At 32.3% G+C, this 24738-nt stretch overlaps 2 protein-coding genes and 1 long non-coding RNA gene across 3 annotated transcripts; 2 read left to right on the forward strand and 1 right to left on the reverse strand.

Moving 5' to 3' along the window:
- Positions 1-5415: 5415 nt before the first annotated feature.
- On the forward strand, positions 5416-5675 carry LOC121174149 (uncharacterized). The gene is made up of 2 exons (XR_005889995.1): positions 5416-5478; positions 5576-5675. It is a non-coding gene; the product is annotated as an uncharacterized lncRNA (long non-coding RNA).
- Positions 5676-12676: 7001 nt separating this feature from the next.
- Positions 12677-13479, reverse strand: LOC100806279 (homeobox-leucine zipper protein ATHB-12). The gene is given in 3 exon segments (XM_014771701.1): positions 12677-13039; positions 13214-13257; positions 13260-13479. Coding segments are annotated over 3 exon segments (627 nt in total).
- Positions 13480-17279: 3800 nt separating this feature from the next.
- LOC100500512 (SAUR-like auxin-responsive family protein) lies at positions 17280-17963 on the forward strand. The gene has a single exon (NM_001248500.3). It carries the CDS (start codon positions 17361-17363, stop codon positions 17706-17708), a length of 348 nt encoding a protein of 115 aa, NP_001235429.1. The 5' UTR covers positions 17280-17360; the 3' UTR covers positions 17709-17963.
- Positions 17964-24738: the final 6775 nt, after the last annotated feature.

A 24738-nucleotide genomic window follows, 5' to 3' on the forward strand; every position in this document is an offset into this window, starting at 1 on the left:
TTAGCCATCCAATAACTTTTCCATCCATATTAACCCACAAAGTGTAAAGTCTCTCATGGTCATGAGATGCTAAACTCCCTCTGTTGGGAGCCTAGCCGTCAACACCCTTGTAATGTAACTTCTCTTATTATCTATTAAATGCAATTTCTATTTCTATTATCTCTTTTTGCTCTTTATCTTTATTGTATGGTCTAATCATCCATACATTAATTTTAGGAGTTATACATTGGGAAATGATAATTTCTAAAGAATGGGAAAAGAACATCTAAACAATTCATTGTTAGGGATAAAGTGACTTTGTTTTGTCTTCGCATACATCTCCATGCTTAATGTGATTTACTATTTTATCTTTGCAAAGAGATTTGGGAGAGAGAATAAGTAAATTAGACTCTTCATCGCGAGGGATCAAGGTTGAGTGTCGTAGTATATGTAGGTGAAAATTAGGAAAGCATTAAATAAAGAAAAAACATTAGTATTACATCAAAAGTAATTAGATATGTTAGGCCCCAACATATTTAAATTCTGAAGGTATTTTTTACATTTAATCTTGTTTATTTTATTGCTCTCACCCTTTTTAATTTTCAAATTCTTTTATTTCTTCTATCCATTGCAAACTCGGTATACATCAACTCAAGTACAAATAAATTCTCTGTGAATTCGATACTTAGACTTTCATTTTAATTTTATTACTTGTGATAAATTGATGTACTTTTCAACGAGTTAATATTAATCAATAAAAAAAAGTTTGTTTTAAATCAGTAAGCTCTCATTTGAATATATTTATTTTCTCTATTTTTAATTTATGTAAAATTTAAAATAATATAAATCAAGATTTAACTAAGGTCTAATATTCGAAATTTTTGCATGAAAAAAGATTCGACTGAGAGTGTTAGTTTCAGTATGCTGTGAAAACTATGAAACTAGGTACCAATACACCACACTTATATTCTCTTTATATATAAATTGCAATAGTTATACGGAATGAGGGCATTTTTAAAAGTTATTATTCTACGAGGGCGATTTTAAGAATTTTTTTTATCAACGAGAGCGTCCTAGAGATTTTTCTTAACCTCCTATATTTTTTAACGTATCTTTTTACTTTTATTTCTGAATTAAGAATGTTTAGCATTTTCCTAAAAGAAATTATAAATAGTTAAAAATAACTTTGTATTAAAATGTAATTTGTTTTCATGAATTTAAAATATAATTTATATGTTAAAAATTATTTATTTATGAATTTTAATCATAATATAATTTATTTATTCAAAATTATTTATTTATTTTAAATTTTAATTATATAAAATAAAAAATTATCTCATGTATTGTAGAGGCTAAAATACTAATTGTACTTAAATTAATGTAAAACTAACAAAGAAAATTCTTCTCTTCCTTTTTAATATTTTACTTAATTTATTTTCAATTTTTACCCAATAATACATTTTTTATATCTAAATCTAAATAAAGCATTCAAGAAGAAAGAGGCCCAAAATTGTTGGGCCGAACACAATTATAATTTTTAGTAGGGAGTTGCTACGTGCACCCAGCATTATTGCTGGGGCACCCAGCAAACAGTGAAGTGGCAAAATTGCCCTTCAATAATTCTTCTTCCGGAAGAAGTATTTCCGTAAACTTTTCGGAACAAGCTTTTCCGGAAAAAGACTTCTTCCGGAAAAAGAATTTGGGAATTCCGGAAGTACTCACAAACTTCGTCCGGAAGATCGTCATCCGGAAGTTTCCGGAAGAAGGTTCTTCCGGAACTGAACTTTTTTTAAAAAAAAAATTAAATAATATTTAATGCGTATGTAATGACGATTTTGCCCTTGTGTAATTTTCTTTAAATTAACGCGTAAACGCTTCTTTCTACTGCGCTTTCGCTTTCTTCGCTTCTTTTTACTGCCTTTCGCTTTCTTCTACTTTGTTTCTTCCGGTTGCTTTGTTTCTTCCGGTTGCGCTTTCGCTATTTTGGTGTTCTTCCGGTTGCGCTTTCGCTATTTTGGTGGTGGTCCCGTGAAGTATTTAGAGATTCGGTGGTCCCGTGTTCGGTATTTGAAGTTTTGTTAGTGGCTGTTCTTCCTATTTTGTCGGAGGTACGCTTTTATGGGTATTTTTTTTCTTTTCCGGAAGAAAAGTAGTAAAAAAAATGTGTATGCGGAAGAAATTTTAGGCACTGACGCCTTTTCCGGATGAAGTGTTGCCGGAAAACACATCCGGAAGACCGTCTTCCGGAAGTGTTAAATTATTAGATTTTTTTTTATTTATGTTTTATAATTTATATATATATATATATATTTGTTTAATAATGGATTATTTGTTTAATTAGGTATAATGGTATATATTGTGGACATTAAAATTTATAACAATAAAATTCATTTAATAATTTTTTTGTTTTATAATGATATATATATATATATATATATATATATATATATATATATATATATATATATATATATATATTTCTGTTTTATAATTTTTTGTATTTCTGTTTTATATATGTTGTGGATAATTTAATTAGGTATAATGGTATAATATTAAATGATTTAGGTAACTTAAATGTATAATGGTACAAAAATGTTTTATTAGTTGTTTATTATAGTGATAAGTTTAGTTTAAGTAAATAATGTAGTTATAAATTTAGAATATAGTCGTGTATGATGCATATGTCCTATTAATATGTTTGTTATTTAAGGTGTAGTAAATTTTTGGATGTGGTTATATGATAATTTGAATGTACTTGTGTATGATGCATATGTCCTTAAGATGGACGAAGATCAATGGAGGTATGACTTTGCGATGTCACAAGAAGTTCATATGGATTATGATTATGATAATCAAGAAGAATGTGGAGTGAATGAACCACATGTCGATTGTTCAAATGCTTTTAATACATCTCAGGTAATCATAGATAATTTGAGTCATTGGTTGAATTGATGGTTTGTATGAAAATTAATGTGTTAGGGTTGCGTTGTAGGTATTCGCTACTCGAGATGATGTTTTGCAATGGGCTCGAACAGTTGCCCATGAAAATGGATTTGTTGCAGTGATTATGAGATCTGACACAGAGACCGGTAGCAGAGGAAGAAGTTCATTTGTGTTAATTGGGTGTGAAAGGAGTGGTACGTACAAGTGTAGAAATAAAGAATTCGTTAGAAAAGACACCGGGAGTAGGAAATGTGGTTGTCCCTTCAGGCTTCGTGGGAAACCAGTGCGTGGAGGGGAAGGTTGGATGGTGAAGTTGATCTGTGGGATTCATAATCATGAATTGGCGAAGTCCTTAGTTGGACATCCATACGCCGGGCGATTGACTAAGGAAGAAAAGAAAATTATTGCTGATATGACAAAGTCGATGGTGAAACCGAAAAACATCTTGCTAACGTTGAAGGAACACAATGCCGACAGTTACACCACGATAAAGCAAATTTACAATGCAAGAAGTGCATATCGTTCTTCAATAAGAGGAGCTGATACCGAAATGCAGCATCTGATGAAGCTTCTCGAACGTGATCAATACATTCATTGGCATAGATTGAAGGATGAAGTTGTGGTGCGTGATCTGTTTTGGTGTCACCCAGATGCAGTAAAGTTATGCAATGCATGTCATCTGGTGTTTTTTATAGACAGTACCTACAAAACAAACAGGTACAGACTCCCACTACTTGACTTTGTTGGAGTGACACCAACGGCGATGACATTCTCTGCTGGGTTTGCATATCTGGAGGCTGAGCGTGTTAATAATATTGTATGGGCTTTGGAACGATTTCGAGGCCTATTTTTAAGACACGATCGCCTCCCTCTTGTTATTGTCACTGACAGAGACCTAGCACTGATGAATGCAGTGAAAACTGTGTTTCCCGAGTCTACTAATTTGTTGTGCAGGTTTCATATCGATAAGAATGTGAAGGCGAAGTGCAAATCTTTAATCGGGGAAAAAAATGTGTGGGACTATGTAATGGATAACTGGGGTACTTTGGTTGATTGTCCGTCCGAATACGAGTTCCATGAGTCACATCAGAAGTTTCAAGTTGCTTGTTCGCCTTGGCCGATGTTCGTTGACTATGTTAACGACACATGGATTATCCCCCACAAGGAAAAATTTATTACAGCATGGACGAATAAGGTCATGCACCTAGGCAACACAACAACAAACAGGTATTAACAACTGATTTTATTTGTTAGTAACGATTAATATTAAATGGTATTTAATTGTTGTATATTTTCATGTTTGTTGTGTATTTTAAATGTAGGGTTGAATCAGCTCATTGGGCTCTCAAAAGAGTACTACAAAATAGCGTTGGAGACCTATGTAGTGTTTGGGATGCCATGAACAACATGATCACGCTGCAACACGTCGAAATTAAAGCATCCTTTGAAACCAGTACGCATGTGGTTGGCCATGTATATAAAAAAACCTTATACAAGAGGCTTCTTGGGATGGTTTCGAGGGATGCTTTAAATCAGATTGCTTCTGAGATTGATCGTCTACGTTATCTCGGCAACAATCTCTATTCTTGTGGTTGTGTGATGAGAAGCACGCACGGGCTTCCTTGTGCATGTGAGCTTTCTAGGTATACTGCTAGCAGCATCCCATTAGAGTCAGTCCATCTTTTTTGGAGGAGACTTTGCTTTTCAGACCAAGGGTTATGTGAGACGGAAGTCACCATCAAGGAAGAAATAGAGGTTATATCTAAAAGGTTTGATGAACTTGATGTGGCTGGCAAAGTAAATCTGAAGAGTAAACTTCGAGAAATCGCATACCCTGATCATAACTCTATGTGCCCTCCTCCATCAAAGGTGAACACTAAAGGTGCACCGAAGAAACCGATGAAAAGAAGTCAAACATCCACAAAGCGTGATCCGTCTTACTGGGAGTATGTTGATGCTTTTCATTCTGTTCAAAGCAGCAACTCTCCAGTGAAACGAAGTGCATCATGTTCTCAACCGCGTCAGCCAACAAGGATCATCCCGATGTTGGATCAATTTGCGTCATTCTTTCAAGGTTTCATTCGTGACGTTGTGGATGTGAAAGCGGACGGTAACTGTGGATATCGGTCCATTGGCGCTTTATTAGGTATGGGGGAAGATTCGTGGCCGTTAGTGCGTAATGAATTGCTTAAAGAACTTGGCAGGTGGTCGCATGAGTATATGAACCTCTTCGGTGGCACAGAGAGATTTGAACAATTAAAGTTGTCCCTACTTGTTGATGGATTTTCAAAGGTATGTTTTTAGGTTAATTTTTTTTAATAACAATGTTTAAATTACTTACATGTGTATGTTTGGTTCATTCAGGTTAGTGTGGACAAGTGGATGGATATAACAGACATGGGATATGTGATTGCTTCACGGTATAACGTAATCCTTGTATCGTTGTCCCAACAACAAAGCATGACATTTTTCCCTCTTAGAAGTCAACCACCACCTGACTCTTCTGGCCACCGCATCATATGTGTCGGTCACGTGTTTGGAAATCATTTTGTTCAGGTACATTGAATATAGTTAGTGTAACAATTATGCAATGACTTCGCTTGTTCGTTTGGCACGGTCAGCGCATGATATAATGTTTGTTCATGTACAACAGGTTTATTTGAAAGACCATTGTCCGTTGCCGCCCCCAGCGCTGTTGTGGTCAACCAATTGTTATTCTCAGGCAAAGCAATGGGCAATTCCATATATTAGTAGAATGCAGGAATACACAAGCTTGATGTCATTCAAAACACACTATGTAGACCTAAATGAAGACTAAACATTCATTGTTTATTTATTTGTATTCATTATGCGATATAATTCGTTGTAACCCGTCACTAACCAATTAATATTATCAACTACTCGTTTGGTTAAGCAAGGAAATTGTTGGTCCAACAAAAATCATTTACAGCATACATCATTGTCATAATTGACAACACATAATGACATGCATGCGTGTTACAGTTTGAGCGTGACAACACATTGGTTGACTTCAGTACACATTTTGAAACTAGCAGTCGCTCAACAACACATTGGTTGACTTGACTACACATTAGCGACAACACATTGGCTGACTTGACTACACATTTACGCGTGTCTATTTTTTTGTAAACAAAGTTAAACAAAGGCTCGGTCACAACCATCTATATATATGGCAGACTAGGCTACTAAATCACACATTATCTTGCTTTCAAATAATCTCCCAACTGATACACAAACTATGGCATTTCTAGGAGAAACTAGCAGTCAGACGATTGTCAACTCAAGGTTGGCTTTCATTTATCCAAATGGATCGATTATTCACAATGATACTGGGGTTTACTTCCAAACTTCAACTCCGATGCCCATTCGAGTACCAAATAGGTGTGATTTTGCAAGCCTAAAAACCAGAATACACAATACCCTTCAGCTATCCGACAAACAATTTTTGGATGAAATTCACTACCGGAAGCCATTCACCGATACAGGTAACCAAATTCGCTTTGAGTGTATCAAATTGATAAATGATGACGATGTCAACACAATGTTAATGTGTAATGATCAATTTTCTTGTGTTGGTCCGATTGAGTTATTATGCACCGTTGGAAGAACACCAGATGGAATAATAAACTTACTTGAACGCACTATGCCTCGTATTCATGACGCGATCCTGTATTACAACGGCAAATGGAACATGCCACCGCAGAACAAATTTGTTGGTTGCGCGTTCACAGGAAAAAATCCTAAGAAATTTCAAATTCCTTCAACATGTACCATCGACGAACTGAAGAATTTAATCAAGCAAGTTGCACCTAAAGGGATCCCCCCTCTTGGAATTCACGAATCACAAACGGTAAGACGATTGTTTTTCCGCCAACCAGCTCGGTTTGAGTATTCAGATACGGTTATAAAATATGAAATAAATGAGCTGATCACCAACGAAGAACTGCTGAAGGTGTTAGTACAATCTAACTACTGGAAAAAATATGGACCAATAGAAATTTTAGCTGTCTTTACTAAATATGTTGAAGACGAGGTCAGTGGGACGTCGCTAAACAACTGAATGTCATGTTTAATTTTTTGTTTTTTTGTTGATGTAACCTTTATATGTTTACGGCGTGTTTAATTCCCATAATAAAGTTGAATGCGTTGTTTCAGTGGTCCAAAAATTTAATTGTTAAAAGGGTTCATTTCGTAGTTTTTTGGATTTTGAGACTTTGTTTTGACGTGTTAGTTGACGGAACTGGGGAACGGGACTATTTTTTTTGGATTCTTTGACGTCCAAACATGAGAAATGGCCGCCCTCCATTGTCTCAGGGCACAGGCACACCCACGCAAAAAAATCCCAAACATGGGTACTTGAACATGGAAAAAGGGTTCATTTCCTATTTTTTTGGATTTTGAGGTTTTGTTTTGACGTGTTAGTTGACGGAACTGGGGAACGGGACTATTTTTTTTGGATTCTTTGACGTCCAAACATGAGAAATGGCCGCCCTCCATTGTCTCAGGGCACAGGCACACCCACGCAAAAAAATCCCAAACATGGGTACTTGAACATGGAAAAAGGGTTCATTTCCTATTTTTTTGGATTTTGAGGCTTTGTTTTGACGTGTTAGTTGACGGAACTGGGGAACGGGACTATTTTTTTTGGATTCTTTGACGTCCAAACATGAGAAATGGCCGCCCTCCATTGTCTCAGGGCACAGGCACACCCACGCAAAAAAAATCCCAAACATGGGTACTTGAACATGGAAAAAGGGTTCATTTCCTATTTTTTTGGATTTTGAGGCTTTGTTTTGACGTGTTAGTTGACGGAACTGGGGAACGGGACTATTTTTTTTGGATTCTTTGACGTCCAAACATGAGAAATGGCCGCCCTCCATTGTCTCAGGGCACAGGCACACCCACGCAAAAAAATCCCAAACATGGGTACTTGAACATGGAAAAAGGGTTCATTTCCTATTTTTTTAGATTTTGAGGCTTTGTTTTGACGTGTTAGTTGACGGAACTGGGGAACGGGACTATTTTTTTTGGATTCTTTGACGTCCAAACATGAGAAATGGCCGCCCTCCATTGTCTCAGGGCACAGACACACCCACGCAAAAAAATCCCAAACATGGGTACTTGAACATGGAAAAAAGATTCATTTATGTAATTCTTACAAACAAAACTCATGATTCTAAAAACTTATGTTTTTTATGTAATTCTTACAAACATGGAAAAAGGGTTCATTTATGTAATTCTTACAAACATGGGTACTTGAACATGGAAAAAGGGTTCACTTATGAATTATTAATCATTTTAAAAACTTTTATTTTTTATGTAATTCTTACAAACAAAACTCATGATTCTAGGTTCCCTTTTTTTAAAAATAAATTTAAAACAACCGTAAACTTCGCTTAAGGGCCACAAACAATCGGAATAACAAACTATATTATAAAATAATAAACTGTGCAAAACACGTCAACTATATTAAACAAAAACTGTAATAATTACAAATATTCATGTCAACTACAACACAACAAAATAAATACAATGATCAATGGTCCGTGCGGCGTCTCTGACGAGCCCTGACCGTCCCATCAGCACTGGGTCCCCCTCTCGCGATCGTCAGGCAGTCCTGCATAATGTCATATAACTCTGTGCCTGCAGTGACTATCCTAAGGTTGAGCACACGCTCCAACCTCTGTGCAATCGCCTCATATCCCTCGTAATCATCCTGTCAAAGTCAGTAAAAACATTTATTATGAAATTCAAAATAAACAGCAACTCATAAAACATTAAACGCGCAAATAATCTTACCACATATGGAGGGGGGTCAAATGCCACTGGAACCTGGGGGCTGGGCGGCTGTATGTAGTCCTCAGGGTCTGCAGCTGGTGCATCCCTCTGCTGGTCAGCTGCCTGGGTCGGTGTCATGAAAGGGTGAGATATGCGGAAAAACCACTCAATGTAATCTGCAGATACCTGCCCAGGCACTAAACAAGGCTGACCCGCAGGTAGTAAGTGATCCGCAAACTCCATCCACCTGTCATCTATCTGATCCTGTGACAATCGTGCACTAACAGGCGGTGGAGGGATGCTCTGGATGTAACCGAACTGGCGTACCACCCTCTCCGGTCGAATTGCGACGATCATAGGACCCCATCTGAGCTGACCCTGGAACGATGAAATCTCCTGAAACGCCCTAACACCCCGATGCTCCGTGTACGGCAACCAGGACACATCTGTGACGGTCAAACCATCACAACGTGCCCTGTAGGGTGCTCCTGTGATGCCCTTCATGTGCGCCTTCGACGTCAACCACCGGGAAGCACGTGGGGACGTCTCCTGGTATGTGTCGTCAGTCACGCACTGATGCACACTAGGGAAGTGCTCATAGATCCAGCACTACACAATAATTGAGGTTAACATAACATAAAAACATGTTTAAATCATAATCGAACCTAACATATTAATAAACACAAAATTTACCTGAAATAGCGTCAAGTACCCCGCAAGCTGTCGGGTGGTGGTCCTACAAGCCTCATCTAACTGGTCGTACATATGAACCAGCGCGGCAACCCCCCAAGCGTAACCACCACTATGAGCGAGGTCCCGGAAAGCGTCAAGGTGGACCACATGCACGTATGTTGCACTCTTATTAGCAAAAAGAGTGCAACCGACAAGGTGCAGCAAATAAGCGCGAGCTGCGACAATCCACCGCCGGGCCTGACATCTGGTCTCATAAATGTCACGAACCCATCCTAATCGTACATATGCTCCACGTGTGAGCGCTGTCTCGGCTCTGGCCTCCTCCGCAGACACTTCCAGCAACTCCGTGAGCAAGAATCTGGCCTCCTCCGTAGAAAGAGCGTGGAAACTGTGCAAGGCGCCAGTGATGGGCAAATGTAGAATGGACGACACATCATCCAATGTGATCGTCAGCTCTCCTACTGGAAGGTGGAAGGTGCTAGTCTCACTGTGCCACCTTTCCACAAATGCGGATATAAGTCCAGGATCGCCAGTAATAACTGAACAATCTATCAGTGGACTTAATCCTGTGGCAGCCACCAGGCCTTCAATCTCAGGCACTGGCCTCCCAATCAGTGTCAGCTTCCTCCCATGTGACACTAACTTCAAATCAGGACGTTCCTGATTTGAAGTACAAATTATACAATTATTAAAAAAAAATTAATCATAAACAAATAAATAAACAATGACAAATAATTAACAAATTAAAATACCTGTCCACTCCACACGGCATGTGCAACATGCTCGGCAAATGATGTGAGCACTGACGGGTCACGTGGACCACCAGGGAATCCCTCTGCAGCATCATCACCATCTGACCCCTCACCACTATCAGCACCCTGTGCGTCCGCACGCATCTCAGGTGCCTCCGTAGGCTGCTCAGGAACATCATCAGTCATGTCAGCGACGTCCTCAGCCATATCACGTCCCTCCGTAGTCATCTGATGAACGCGTAGCCTACGGGCTGAGGCAGTAGGCCTACGCCTCTCGGGAACATCGCCAGCATCCTCGTCAGCAGCTCTATCTCTGCCTACAACTCTACCTATGGCACGACCTAAACCTCGTGTTCTGGCCATGATCTGTAAATCATGTCGAACACGTATTTTTTTCGGTCAAAATATACACAATTTTCTTTATAAAAAATCAACTTTATTTATAAACAAATAAGACTAACTTAAATCAAATTATTTTCACACATACACGACCTAATTTTAAAAAAAAAATTAAACAACTTCATTTATATAAAAAAAAACAACTAATGTAAAATAAAATTATTAATAAACATGCACAACTTAATTTTTTTTAAAAAAAATTAAACAACTTCATTTATAAAAAAAAAAACACAACTAATATAAAAATAATTCATTACTAAACATCCACAACTTAATTTTTTAAAAAAAATAAACAACTTCATTTATAAAAAAAAAACACAACTAATGTAAAAAAAATTAATTAGTAAACATCCAACTCTTAATTTAAAAAAAAAAATAAGAAACTTCATTTCTAAAAAAAAACACAACTAAATTACTTAGTAAACATAAAAAATTATTTAGTAAACATCCACAATTTTTTTAGTAAATAAAATACTTCATTTATAATAAAATAAACTAATTAATTATAAAAAATTAGTATTTTTATAAAACTTCCAAAACACACAACTTTAATTATAAAAATAGACAACTTCATTTTTAAAGAAAAAACACTAATTTAAAAAAAAACAATAAACAAAAACAAACACAACTACTTTTATAAAAAAAAATTAATTTACAAATTAATATTTAGTAAAAATACACAATTTAAATTATAAAAAAAATATGACATCAAAAACCCAAACTTCATTTTTCATAAAATCTAAAAAACAAAATAACCAAAATAAATAAAATAATTCATTTAAAAAAAAACAAAACAATTTCTGTTTAAAAAAAATTTTAAAAAAAAAACACAAAAAAAAAACAAAAAAACCACTTCCGGAAGAAGTGGTTCTTCCGGAAACACTCCGGAAGAAGGGTTCTTCCGGAAAGGTCTTCCGGAACTTTGAAACTTCTTCCGGAAGTGCGCGTCTTCCGGAATTCTTCCGGATGAACCACTTCTTCCGGAAAGTTCCCGGAAGACGTTTTCCGGAAGTCTTCCGGAAGAAGTGTTCTTCCGGAAGACGTTTGGTTACTTCCGGAAGAACACTTCTTCCAGAAACTTTCCGGAAAACGTTCTTCCGGAACTTCCGGAAGAACCCCTAACGGGTCTTCCGGAAGACTCCGTCGTCAGCCATTTCCCCATTTTTTTCAGCGTCTCCTGCTCTCGTCTTCTACCCTACGGTTCCGCTAACCTAAGGTTCTTCTAACCTACCCTAAATGCTACAACTACAGTGCATAATAAAAGCAAAGGGAAGATTAGGGACACCTACCTCGAACGGAAATGGCGTCCAACCGAAAGAAGCAGCACCTGGGCTCGCGATGAAGGAGAAGGCTCGCGGAAGAGGTATGCAAAGGAAGAAAAGCAGAAGCAAGAAGAAGGCTTAGTGATTCCGGGAGAGGAGAAGAAAACTATTTAAATATTTTAAACTTTTTTAATGAAGGGTAAAATGGTAGTTTCAATAAATTGCTGGGTGCACCAGCAATATTGCTGGGTGCACCTAGCATATCCCTTTTTAGTACAATAGCAATGAAGCTTTTACTTCCTACTAACAACGAGACTGGGCCAATAACCCCTTACAATCTGCCCAAAGTCCAGACTCCTCCACAGAAACCCTGCCCGAATTTGTTTTTGGAAGGCCAGTTAAAAAACATATAACTATTATTTTTACGGTCTCCATCCATGCCATATTATAGGGTGAGGCACGTCCAGCCCTAGCAGCTGGGTAGCTGCGATATTTTTATTTTATAAGTGATCATTAGAAAACGAACATAAAGCTTCATAAATTATTGTTTAAGTCTCAATTTGTTTTCGTAGTTGTAATAATTACTTTTCTTTTTCTTTTTCAAAGCGTGAAAATTATTTGGTTTTCCATGAAAAGTGATTGAATTTATGATATTTCAGTCATATACACATGCACTTTAAGCACCTAAGTATTTGGTTGTTGTGTTTCCTTTGTTGGCATTGTCAGTTACTATTCTTCAACCAACCTGGTTATATATATCCGTCTTGTATCTGATTATTATCAATGAAATAAGTTTTACCCCATTCTTTAATCTTTATATGGTATAAGCTTAGCCTGCGCTTAACAGTTTTAGGACCAGAAGTCCCACCATTGATAATCACAGCTGGTTGGTTGACCTAAGATATCATCGGATTCTAACACACCCCAATCTTCTGATGATGTCAAAGAACCATCAACATGTTCAACAAAGTTCAGCTGGGCAGGTTCATCTTCCATTTCAAAGTATTGTTCTGCTTTTATGCTGCGGTCACATTCCCAGAGAACACCAACAATGTGTTGTGATCTTTCTATTGACGTGTTTGACTGCTTTACCTCTTGTTCACTTTTCATAGTTGTCGTTTCACTCTCCGTGCTGTTTGCTGCTTTGTATCCTGTAGTACAACTTTGAGCTTGTTCTAGTGGCTTTTGTATTCTATCATCCAGTTCTTGCAACTGTTTGAAAATTGAAACCATAATCATTAGCCTCTAATAGGGAAGTAATAATGGATTTGAATAGTAAACGCCTCTAATATAATGAAATGTTTTATATAATTGGATAAATACGCTAGTCCAACCTAGAAACTTAGGAACAATTAATTATGTGTTAATTGCAAGTATCTTATTCACCTGTGTTGGCAATGATTGATGCTCCTTGTTCAGAGCATCAAATTGTTATAGCTGGCTCGAAGTATGGTGTAGTCTCGTTGAAGCCGCTTTGACTTCCATCGAGCCCTCTTGTTTTGGAACCATATGGCAACCTGTCTTGGTTGCAACCCAAGCTCTCTTGCCAACTGCAATTTCTTTGTGGGTTCAAGTCTTGCGTCTGCTTCAAATATGGATTCTAATGATTTGATTTGTTCATCATTCAACCTTCTTTTATTTTTGCTTGGCATGGGAGTTCCTATCATGAGTGAAATTTCCAATTGCATTTGTTGCTTTATACTCCAAAACTCAATGGGCCTGGTTTAACAAGTTAGTGCTCTTCCCACCTCTGCCTTCTGAACCTTACATTAGTTGATTACCTTTAATTCTTTGATAAATAATCAAATTTATTCTTAAAATAAGATACAATGATAAATTAGTCGATGAAAAATATAAATTTAATTTTTGAACGTACAAAAAGTTCAATAAATTAGTTCCATTATTAAATTTTTTAAACTATTCTATCATTAAATTATAATTTTCAATGATCAATTTAATAAGTTATATTTTTTATGAATAATTTGACATTAAGTTACGAAGTTTAGAGGTCAATTTATGATTAAATTGTCTATAAGATTAATTTTTTATACTTTTTACATATTCGGAGATTAAATTTAAATTTTTTATCTTTCAAAAACTAATTTATCAACGTCTCACACTTTCATAACAAATTTAATTATTTATCTTTGATTCTTCTGTGGTTCTTTCTGGTATGAAATGAAACAATTATTCACTTTAGTATCTTATTAAAAAAAAGGTGATATTATTGTTCCTTCATTAATAAAAAAATTTGATTTTTAGAAAATATTTTAATCATCCAGTAATAGAGATTTTTAGTTTTTCAAATCAAAGATTTGAAGACCTATTGGTTCTAATAAAAGAGTGGATCTTTCATACCATTCAATTCATAGAGTGTATGGTTGAACCATATTTTTTCTCTTGACTTGGATCAAGTGACTTGCCTTGCCTTATGACTAAAATTAAAATTATAAATGTATATAATTTTTTTAAAGCTGTAGTGTGATCTTTAATTAACTTATATATAATCTTGATTTTTTTATTTAAACTTTTAATCTTGACTATTAAATTGTCCAAATTTATAATTTGTATATATTTAAAATGAAAAAGTTCTTACTAGATATATTTATATATAATTGTATGACCTAAATCTATAGTTTTCACATTTTTAAAACACACATGAAAAAAACAGATACTTTTTTATAAAAAAATCAAAATAATATTTTTTTTAAAATCTATTAGCTTTATTATTATTATTATTATTATTATTATAAATTATCGGAATTTTAATTAATTATAGTTTTATTTTTATTAAAGTAAAAATATTTTTCTATTAATATGTTATTTTAAAATATTAATTATTTTGTCAATTATACTCTTATAAGTACCATTAACACGAATTGACTATTTCTCTTATGTCATTACATGTTTAAGGATTTGTGAGTACTGATGAAAAATGTAACTAATTAATATTTAATATTGTTCTAGATGAATTGCTAGAGGGCATTTCTTCTGGTACTTCTCTACGGTTTGCGTCAAAGGAAAGTCTTTTATACGTATAGGAGGGGGCATTGAGAATTATATGTATTTGTTGAGGGTTGTTATGGGATATTTATAAAGAACCAAATGCCATATTAGATAATTATTCGAGACAAACCACAAACTTAAATATAACTACATAAGTGCTTTTGATATTATTCTCTAATTAAAATTGAAGTTTTTCTTCTAATGAAATTTTTTATTATGAAAGTTATATAATTCAAACTTAGATTCTCATTTAAAAACAACACTAAAAATCTTAAAACCTATCTTTATGGATTTATATGATATTTAACCTTTTTATCTTTACATTACTTCATCCTTTATTCCAATCCTATCTATAAAGGTAATTTTAAATATGATTAATGTTATGAGGACGAAATAATCAGGCATTCAATGGTTTAACGACTACTCGATCTTATCATACTTCCATAATAAATACATATCACTGCCAACTCTCTTTTTTACTTTGCGGTTTTGTCCAAATTAGCAGTGCAGTTATGAATCACATTCTGGCATTCTCTATTAAAATTTCGTCTTACCCTAGCGTGACAATAATTACAACTTATTTATCAGGTAATGGATTAATGTTGCATTCAGGAATTAAAAAATGTTTACACAAATCTGGTTAGGTGATTGAACAATTTTTTATTTGAAGCCTCCTCATTAATTTAGCATTACATGCGTCTCGTTTTTGTTCCTATGGAGCCTTACATTATACGAACCAAGTATTCAAACTCAAACGGCTTTTCTCTAACTTTGTTGAGTCAATTTGTCATCATCGTGTTTATCTTCTTCATCTTTTTTGTCAATTTTTTAATTAGTTAGTAATTCCCAGCAACACTATCTCATTTATGGATAAGAAAAATAAAGTGCATAATTATAATTATTGATGAGAAAATAACAAAAAAGATTGATACATTTTTTATTAACAGTTATAACTTTATAATCTTAAATTTTATCTTTAAAATAAACTTCTAATTTTGGTGTAGCCAAATTCTAGTGAATAACTCGGAAATTAATCAAAGTCGGCAACTTGAGCTCAAAGCTTTCAGCTTAATTATTAGCCTCTGGCTAAGCCGGATCATCATCACCTACAACACAACCTGCCCATCTTTCATTCTTCACATTTAATGTCGTATTTTACTCAGAGTCTAATATTTCGCACTAATTTTGAACTTGGAAGAAAGGCGAAAAATTCCCATGAGTGGCTCCAATTTTGGAAGAGCATGACACCAAAAAAAAATAGTCAAACTAGCTACTGTAAAGACAAGTTTATATATAGAGAGAGGGGGGGTGTGGCGGTTCCAAAGCGAGATGATATTGTTGGACTTGGACTCAAATTAGCTATTTTCTTAGTCAATTATCAACCAACTGCTTAGTTTCTCCCTATATAAACTTCACATTCCACACAAGATAAAAAACAAAGAAACCATAAGTGTGATTGCATAGGGGTGGGAGCAGGCATTTTCCGCTTATGAATAAGTTTGAGGAACAATAGTTTTCTTTTTTTTCATCTTTAACATTGCCTAATATTTTGCACCATTGTTACCAGTCACCATGCATCTAGATATAAATATTATCACATATGGTCCTCCACCATTGTTGACCATCTGATTTGGTCCTTTGCCTTAAGCGACCATCTCATTATCAGTTTACAACAACTCATAAGTAAAGAATAGTACTTTTTCTGTACCATAATAATTGTCCTATAAAAAAAATTATTTCAAATTATTTTTTATTTCAATTTTTTAGTATAACTAATTATTTTTTCTACTTATATTCTTTATAGTATCAATGATATGGTTTAAAAAATTAAAAATGAATTAATGGTAATAAGGTTAATTTTATAAAAATTTATTTTTCTTTCATTTATTTATTATTATTATTATTCATGTGTAACACAAATTAGGACAACAGTTACAACAAGACAGAAGAAGTAATAGGATAGCTAAACTTCGATCAAAAAAAAAAATCGTAATATAAGAGCTCCCGATATCAAAACCTTTTTTTTTTCGGGCCCTGCTACTCCAAAGCTCCCGATACCATTAATTTTATATCTGAAATATATAAATTTTCTTAAAATATTATAATGTTCCTAATTTATTGTAATGTATTATAATAATTCTATTTTTTTAGTAATATCTTAATAATTATCTTGATTACTAAATAGAAAAGTATTTTTTATATATTTAAAATATTAAATTATGTTTTAAAAGAATTGGTCAGACTGCATAGAATAAAATAGTAGACCTAGTTAAAATTTATGAATGGATTATTTCCAAGTGACCAAGTCCACCCTTCCCCACCTTACCTGGATGGATTGACTCCTTTTCCCATTTAGTACGCTCTTCTTCATTGGTGCGTTCCCAGATGGTTCCTATCCATTCCTTCAATATACTATAAAACCCTCATCATATCCATTCCTTCATGCATCGAGATAGCACTCGCAGCTTCGGCTTCTTGGGTTTTTTCTCCCTTGAACCATTTTGATCTTTGCTTCAAATTAATTAATATGTTGGGCTTAAATTTCAAACAAGTTCCGCAGACATACGATGAAGGTCAGCACGAGGGAAGGCAAGCGGTGAGCAAAGAAGACATACAGATACGAAAAGGTTGCTTGAAAATCAAGGTGGGTCAAGGCGAAGAGCAGCAGAAAGTAACGGTGCCCGTGAATTACCTGAAGCACCCTCTCTTTGTTCAGCTTCTGAAGGAGGCAGAGGAAGAGTATGGTTTTTCACAGAAAGGAACCATAACTATCCCTTGCCAAGTGGCGGAATTTAAGAACGTTCAACACTTGATTCATACAGAGAGGTCCCTCCACCACCACCATCACCTCGTTGCCACCTGCTTCAAGGCTTGATCTCAACAACTTTATAAAGTTAATTTCATGGCTATATGTGTTTCTCTCTTCATAGATATGGTGATCCAATTGCTGTACAATTCACGTATATATTAATATGAGCTTTGATAGAAAGTCACTTGCTTGCAATTGTATTTTCTTTCCCCAAAAATCCTGTGTTAATTAACTAGCAGATGTTATAGATATATAGGAGAAAAAATTATTTTAATTTACAAAATATAATTAAATAAGATTGCTCGCGTAGCTTGCAGAAAATGATACAAGATACATAATCAAAAGTGAAATTGAAGGAGAGGATAAACGTGATGAAAATAAGAAGATAAGAAAGAAGTCAAAAAAACCATCTCTCGGTTATATCTTTTTTTTAAAAAAAAGATATGCTTTAAGAATAATTTTCAAAATTTAATTATTTTGAACGATTTGATTAGTAGATGTGAAGTTGTTTTAGAATATAGTTTTAATAATATAAAAAAATAAATGTAATGAGAACGTCATTGTTTATTGTAGGAGAAATGATTGAATATACAGGATCAACTTGCGGCAAAAAGACAAGTGGTTATTTCCATCTTCATAGATAAGTAAATGGGATCATGCACCTCTCATTGGCTCCTAAATTTTTCTAAATCCCAAATTACCCTTTTTCATATTATACCATTTTAAAATAATCCTTCCATACTGTAAAATATAGTTTCTGAAATATAATTTCTGAAATAGGTGTTTCATATCAAGTAAAAAACAATTTTATCTTTTAAAACAATTATTTTATAACAGTAAAAAATAACTTTTAAGAATAAATATTTCATGATAATAAAAAATAATTTTATCTTTTGAAATAGGTGTTGGATAACAGTAAAAAAATTATTACAAAATGTACTTTTGAAAAGATTATTCCATAAATAAAAATAATTCCTTTTTAAAAATGTTTGAAGCTGACAACATGAAATAATAAAATACCAAATTGAAACTTTTAAAAATAAAGAAATCAAATTTAATTTATCTTAAAAATAAGATACATAATTAAACCTATTAAAAATAAAGGAACTAAATTGAAAATAATAAACAAATTAAGGAGCAATAAGATTAATTTACTTAATATTTATAACTTTTTTATATCTATGTATATAATAATCACATTTTTTTATACTATAACTCAATAATAAGATAAAAATATTTTAATTTTAGTAAAAAAATACTAAATAGAAATGTGAACATAATAGGCCTACGTTTTTGTTGTATTTATAACTTTTTTTTATATCCATGTATATAATAACATTTCTTTATACTATAACTTAATAATAAGATAAATTATATAAATTTTAACACGATAAAAATGTATACAGACGTATACGATTACCGTGACTGTATTTCCCCGGGTATTTATTATATTCTTCCTAATTTAAGTGTCTAAAATTGATTTTACTTTGAAAAAGAAATTTGTTGCAAAAATATTACTCCAAAAACATCTATAATACTGTATTATATATTTTGGAACTGCCGTATCCCATAAACTCTTGCACGTGCCTATCAACAGTTCAACACGAATATGGGCCATAAACTGAAATTAAAATTGGGTTTGCCTGCAGAAAGATTAGCATACTATGAGAATTACGTGTCTTTGTTTTATATTTTTATTTTTTGAAAATTATTTTTATTTTTAAAAGATTAGAATTTTAAAAATATGTTTAGTTTGATTTTTTATTTTTTGTTTCAAGAAATAAAAATACTGAAAATGCGTTTTAAAAAAAATACATTTTTAAATTTGTTTAAAATTTCATTCTTTACGACCGCGTCATTTTACTTAAGATGAAGTTCTGAGAAAACAAGATTTTATTGTTTTCAACTTTTAGTTTGTTTGAGAAAATATTTTCATCTCATTTCCTTTATGTGATATAAACAATTAATTAAAAAAGGAAAATGAACGCTCGATTTCTGATCACTTTTATATTCATAATAAATATTTTAAATTAATCAAAAATTATATATTTTTTTTAGTTGGATAAACAATTTACATTGTTATACAAGATTATTTTTCATTATTTTTTTTAAAAAAATAGAAATAAATTTAGAAATATACATCAATTGAAACACAAAGAATATTAAAAAAAATGATAAAAATGCTATCTTTGAAGAAAAACACTCTCATTCATGTAGTTATTCTAATTAATTATGTGTGCATAATAAATACTTTTTTCATATATAACTAAAATTTATCTTAATAAATATTTTTAAGATATATATCATAATTAATTTTTGTAATAAATTTTTATCTTATATATTGTATTTTAGATTTATAGTAAATAATTAATATTGTGATACAAGTTTATCTTTAATTATTAGATGTATTTTTTAAAAATATTGAATTCAATTTAAAAAAATAAAGACAAAAATGATAGATCGAAAGAGACAAATATTTTTTGTACAGAAGAAAGAGATAAATAGTTAAGGAAATCAAACATACAAATAAAGATAAAGATAGAGTAGTTTGAAGAAAATATAGAAAGATTTTCTTTTGAATTAGTTATTAAATTGAATCAAATTTGAAATTAACTATTTGATGGAGATTGATTATTTACAAAATGATGAATATTTCGGGTCTATAAAAATGATAAAAAAAATATCTTAATTATTTCAATACTTATTAAAATATCTCAAAAACTACCACTTTGTTAATATTTTTATTTTATTATTAGTTATAATTTTTTTATTGGTTGAGGATAAATATGAGATCTTGAGTTTGTGCTCATTCAATAATTTCTTTACATATGGTTGGTCTCATATTGCAAGAAGTATTATAGGAGGATATTCACGATAGAATCACAATAAAAAAATACACCCGTCTATATTTATTTTAAAATTTATTGACGATTAATTTTATTAAAATGAGTCTCATGAATCTGAAAAAAAATTAATACTAAATTTTTCAATTTTTTATTATTCTTTAAATTCACTTTTAATGTGGTTTTTCATTGTGGTTATTATTTTTTTATTCAAACATAAGTTAGATTTTATGATTTTCTTATAAATTAATTTAATCGAATAATTTTCACATTTCAAATTAATCAAAAATGGTTTCAATATCACATCCAATAATAAAAAAAAATCATTATTTTAAAATGATCATTTTAACTATTTTAAAAACATGAAAGACTAAGTAGAAATAAAAAATTAAAGTGAAAAGAAAAACTAAAACAAAAAGGATGAAACATGTAGTTTAGTTAATATTTATTTTTGTACATGGCGCACTTGAACAAACAACTAGCAGGGACTCCACACAGCACAGTTGACAGGGTTGCCCCCCCTAACTCCACACATAACGTGAAGTGTCAGAATGCTTATGCAGACACTATGACAATAAGTTTAATGCTCATGTCGGGTGGTCAAATAAGGTCAACAGGAAGAACTTTTAACATAAAGTTGACTCAATATTTTCTATTTTAGCTTTGTTAATTACGCGTTTGTTTAATTACATTATGGCAATCAGGGATTGGGCGGAGAAAAGAACAAATATTAGATGATTGTAGAGAATTGTCACCAAAATTTTATTTTGTTTAGGGGAAAATACATTTTAATGCTGCAAATTAATACAGTCTATTTGTCCACTAAGAGGCAAGTTTTAAAACAATAGTCTGAAAAACACTGGGCCTAGAATTTTCTACCCTCCATGTTTTTCGGCCTGAGTAGAATTTAGCACTTAGCGCATTCTTGGGCCAGAGGCTAACTCTGTTTACGATCCATATCTATTAGTGTTCTATCCAAACAAATAATCAGTGAGATTTTAATTGATTAATTATCTGACATAAAAAAAATTAGAGATCAATAGAACCAAAAAGATAATTCTTTGTTGGTTAAGTCAACTTCCATATAATCTACATATATATTAAATCTGTCGAGCACCTTGTGCGCTAAACTATTTTTTTTTCTTTTTTTTCTTATACTATTTTTGGAAAAAAACTGTGCAACTGCAGAGGCCCACATCCAGTTTGTTTAAATTCTGTTTGAATATATATTTTTTGAATATATATTATACAAAGCTACGCGTCAAAGAGGTGCTTAAAAGGCTATAAAGAGTACACATATCGTTGACATTTGTAAAAAAAAAAGAGAGAGAGAGAGAATAATCTTCGGTTTGATATGCCGACCAATATATACTAAATTACTGTTTGAGCATTTAATACCTTAGAGCTCACACTTTTTGTTCGTTAAGAAGTTTTATTCTAGTTGGTGGGGTTTTAGTTAAACTGTTACACACGCACCTTCACCTAATTTGTTCTCTCATCCCCCAAAGAAAACTCCCTTTGGGGAGGCTATGAACTCCGAAGCTCATTATGGAGTAGCTTAAAAGTAACTCCTAACCAAATTAAGACTAGTATAGAATATATGCATGGAATTGGTAGTGCATGTTGTTCAATGCTTCGAAGGCAACCACATGATAATGACTCAAAACAATTTTAAATGATGGTGGGTGTTTTAGGAATGGATGACACAATTAATCATGGATAAGATATATTCAATCATCAATCATATGTATGTATGAAGGGAATGTCTGCAGAAAACAACTTCACCAAGCTGATTTCCTCAATATGTATCTTATAATAGAAAGGAGGGCTTAATAGAAGCAGTCCCCCGGTTTTCAACTATATCTACCATCAAGACCCATGGCTGATGGCTAGCCTCCAAGTTTATTCACAGGGTCTGAGAGATAGCGGATTACCCTTTGAATCTGATTACGTTTTTATTTTGTCCAAATGGTTCTTTATTACTCTACTTTTCCAAACACGTAATTAACATTCGTAACATTTTAGAAACTCGCTTTTAATATGTTGGGACCTATCATGCCTAATTACGGTCAATATTAACGTGTTTTTTTATTTAATATTATTTCAATTTTCACCTACATCTATTATGATACTCAATTCTGATCCCTCATGATGAAGAGCATCAAACAGTAAATTAAATTACATAAAATTTAAAGATGTATACATAGACTAAACAATATCACCCTATCTTTAACCATGATTTGTTTAGATGACCTTTCCCAGTCCTTTAGAAATGAAAGACTTCCTAATGCCTAATCCCTAAACAGATGCATAGATGATTAGATCATAACAATGACAACAAAGTGCAAGAAAGAAACAATAAAAATTGGCATTGTATTTAATAGATAGTAAGAAAAAATTACCTTACAAAGGCATTGGCGACTAGGCTCCCAACGATGGAATTTAGCCTCTTATTGTCATGAAAGACTTTACACTTTAGGGATTGATATGAATAGAAGAAGAAGAGAGATGAATAAGGAAAAGAAAGAAGAATGACTATAAAATGAGGATTTCCCCTATTAGAGATGCTTATACTTTGAATGTACTCATCAAAGAGTTATGAGTTTAGGTGTGTCCTTATCTTTGCTTCCTACTCCTTGTATTGAGCTTAGCAAGTATCGCGGTGATCACATACTCAGTGCAGGATTCGCGTTAAACATGCCTTTGAACTTCTTTGTGGGTCTTCTATATGCTAAGCTTGTGCTGGTACTAGACGAGGCAACGAGTCTATATATCTTCATCTTTTTTTTCGATGTCATTTTTTAAATTTTCTTTCAAATCCCATTGGTAAAAAATTAACATAATATCAAACTCCTCATTTTTTTCATTAAGAATAATAATAAATAAATGAATTCTAATTATTCGTAGTCAAAATTGATTATCAATCAAATCTAAATTTTACAATTATCATAAAGATGTGTTAAATAAAAAAAATATTGAATTTCTCGTTACCTTTTATGTAAAAAAAAACAAAATACGTACAAACAAAGATTTTTTTTTTTTTACATATTCTGATTTTTTTTGTACATACGTCACAAACAAACTAAACCAGAAATTTTATTGATACATTTTCAATGTATTTTTAATAGATTATTCAAATATATATTTTACGTATATTTTAAAATATATTTTATAAATTATATTATATAAAATACTAATAAAATTATTAAAATTGTTCAACAAGAAATTATTCGTATCTAGATTTGACAGTAAATGTGGTTAAATACTAAATATATAATATTTTTAATTAATATATTTTATATAATATTATTTATAAATAAAATTTATATTTATTTTAAAAAGAATTTATAAATAGATTTTAAAATATATAAATACTAATCTATTTAAAATGTATTTGATATATTTCATGTTATATAATTTACAAAATATATTGAAAAATACATAGAAAATATATTTATAAAATTTCTGGTTTAGTTAGTTGGTTACATATTTTTATTTTATTTACATAAACAAAAAATAATAAGAGAAATTATATATATTTTTAATTATTTAACATATCTTTATAAAAGAGAATTATTTATATAAAAAAACTAATAAATGGAGATATATATATTTTTATATTTTACTACTCGCCAATTATATATTAGTTATGTCTAAGAATAAGATGATAGGTATGTGATAAACCAAGCTTTCACTGCATACAAGTTTCACGAAATAAGTAAACCGGAACGGAATTATCTTCCTAGGAAAGTGAGCTTGCCTACATGGTACTACAGTACTGACTCATTTAATATGCCAACTAGTGCAGCATTTCATTGTTCAAATGCTTCTTGGTTTCTGCAGCTTCAAAGTTGAAAGCCACTTTTTACGTCCCCTTCCTTCCCCTCTCGAATTCATTGAGTTTTGGAGTTTGGACTCTTCAGAAAATATGTTGATAGTAGTATTTATATTACTCTAATTACCTAAATATTTACAAATTTTCTTTAAAATAGATTAACTTTTTAAAATATTTTAAATTATAATAACTAAATTTTGACTCATGGGTTGTTGTTTTTTCTAGTTTAAATTAGACTTCGAGCGTAACTAATTAAAAACTAGATGACATCGCAGTAATAATCAGTACAATCTAATTACATCTAGTACATTTTTTCCAAAAACAAAAAGGCACTCGTGTCAGAGATTAGAACATTGATAAAAATACTCTAATTGTAACGCTCTAATATTCCAAATAAATTGAAAGTCCCTAACTCTTA

Source organism: Glycine max, chromosome 19 (genome assembly GCF_000004515.6).
Source record: "Glycine max cultivar Williams 82 chromosome 19, Glycine_max_v4.0, whole genome shotgun sequence".
NCBI classification, from domain to species: Eukaryota; Viridiplantae; Streptophyta; class Magnoliopsida; order Fabales; family Fabaceae; genus Glycine; species Glycine max.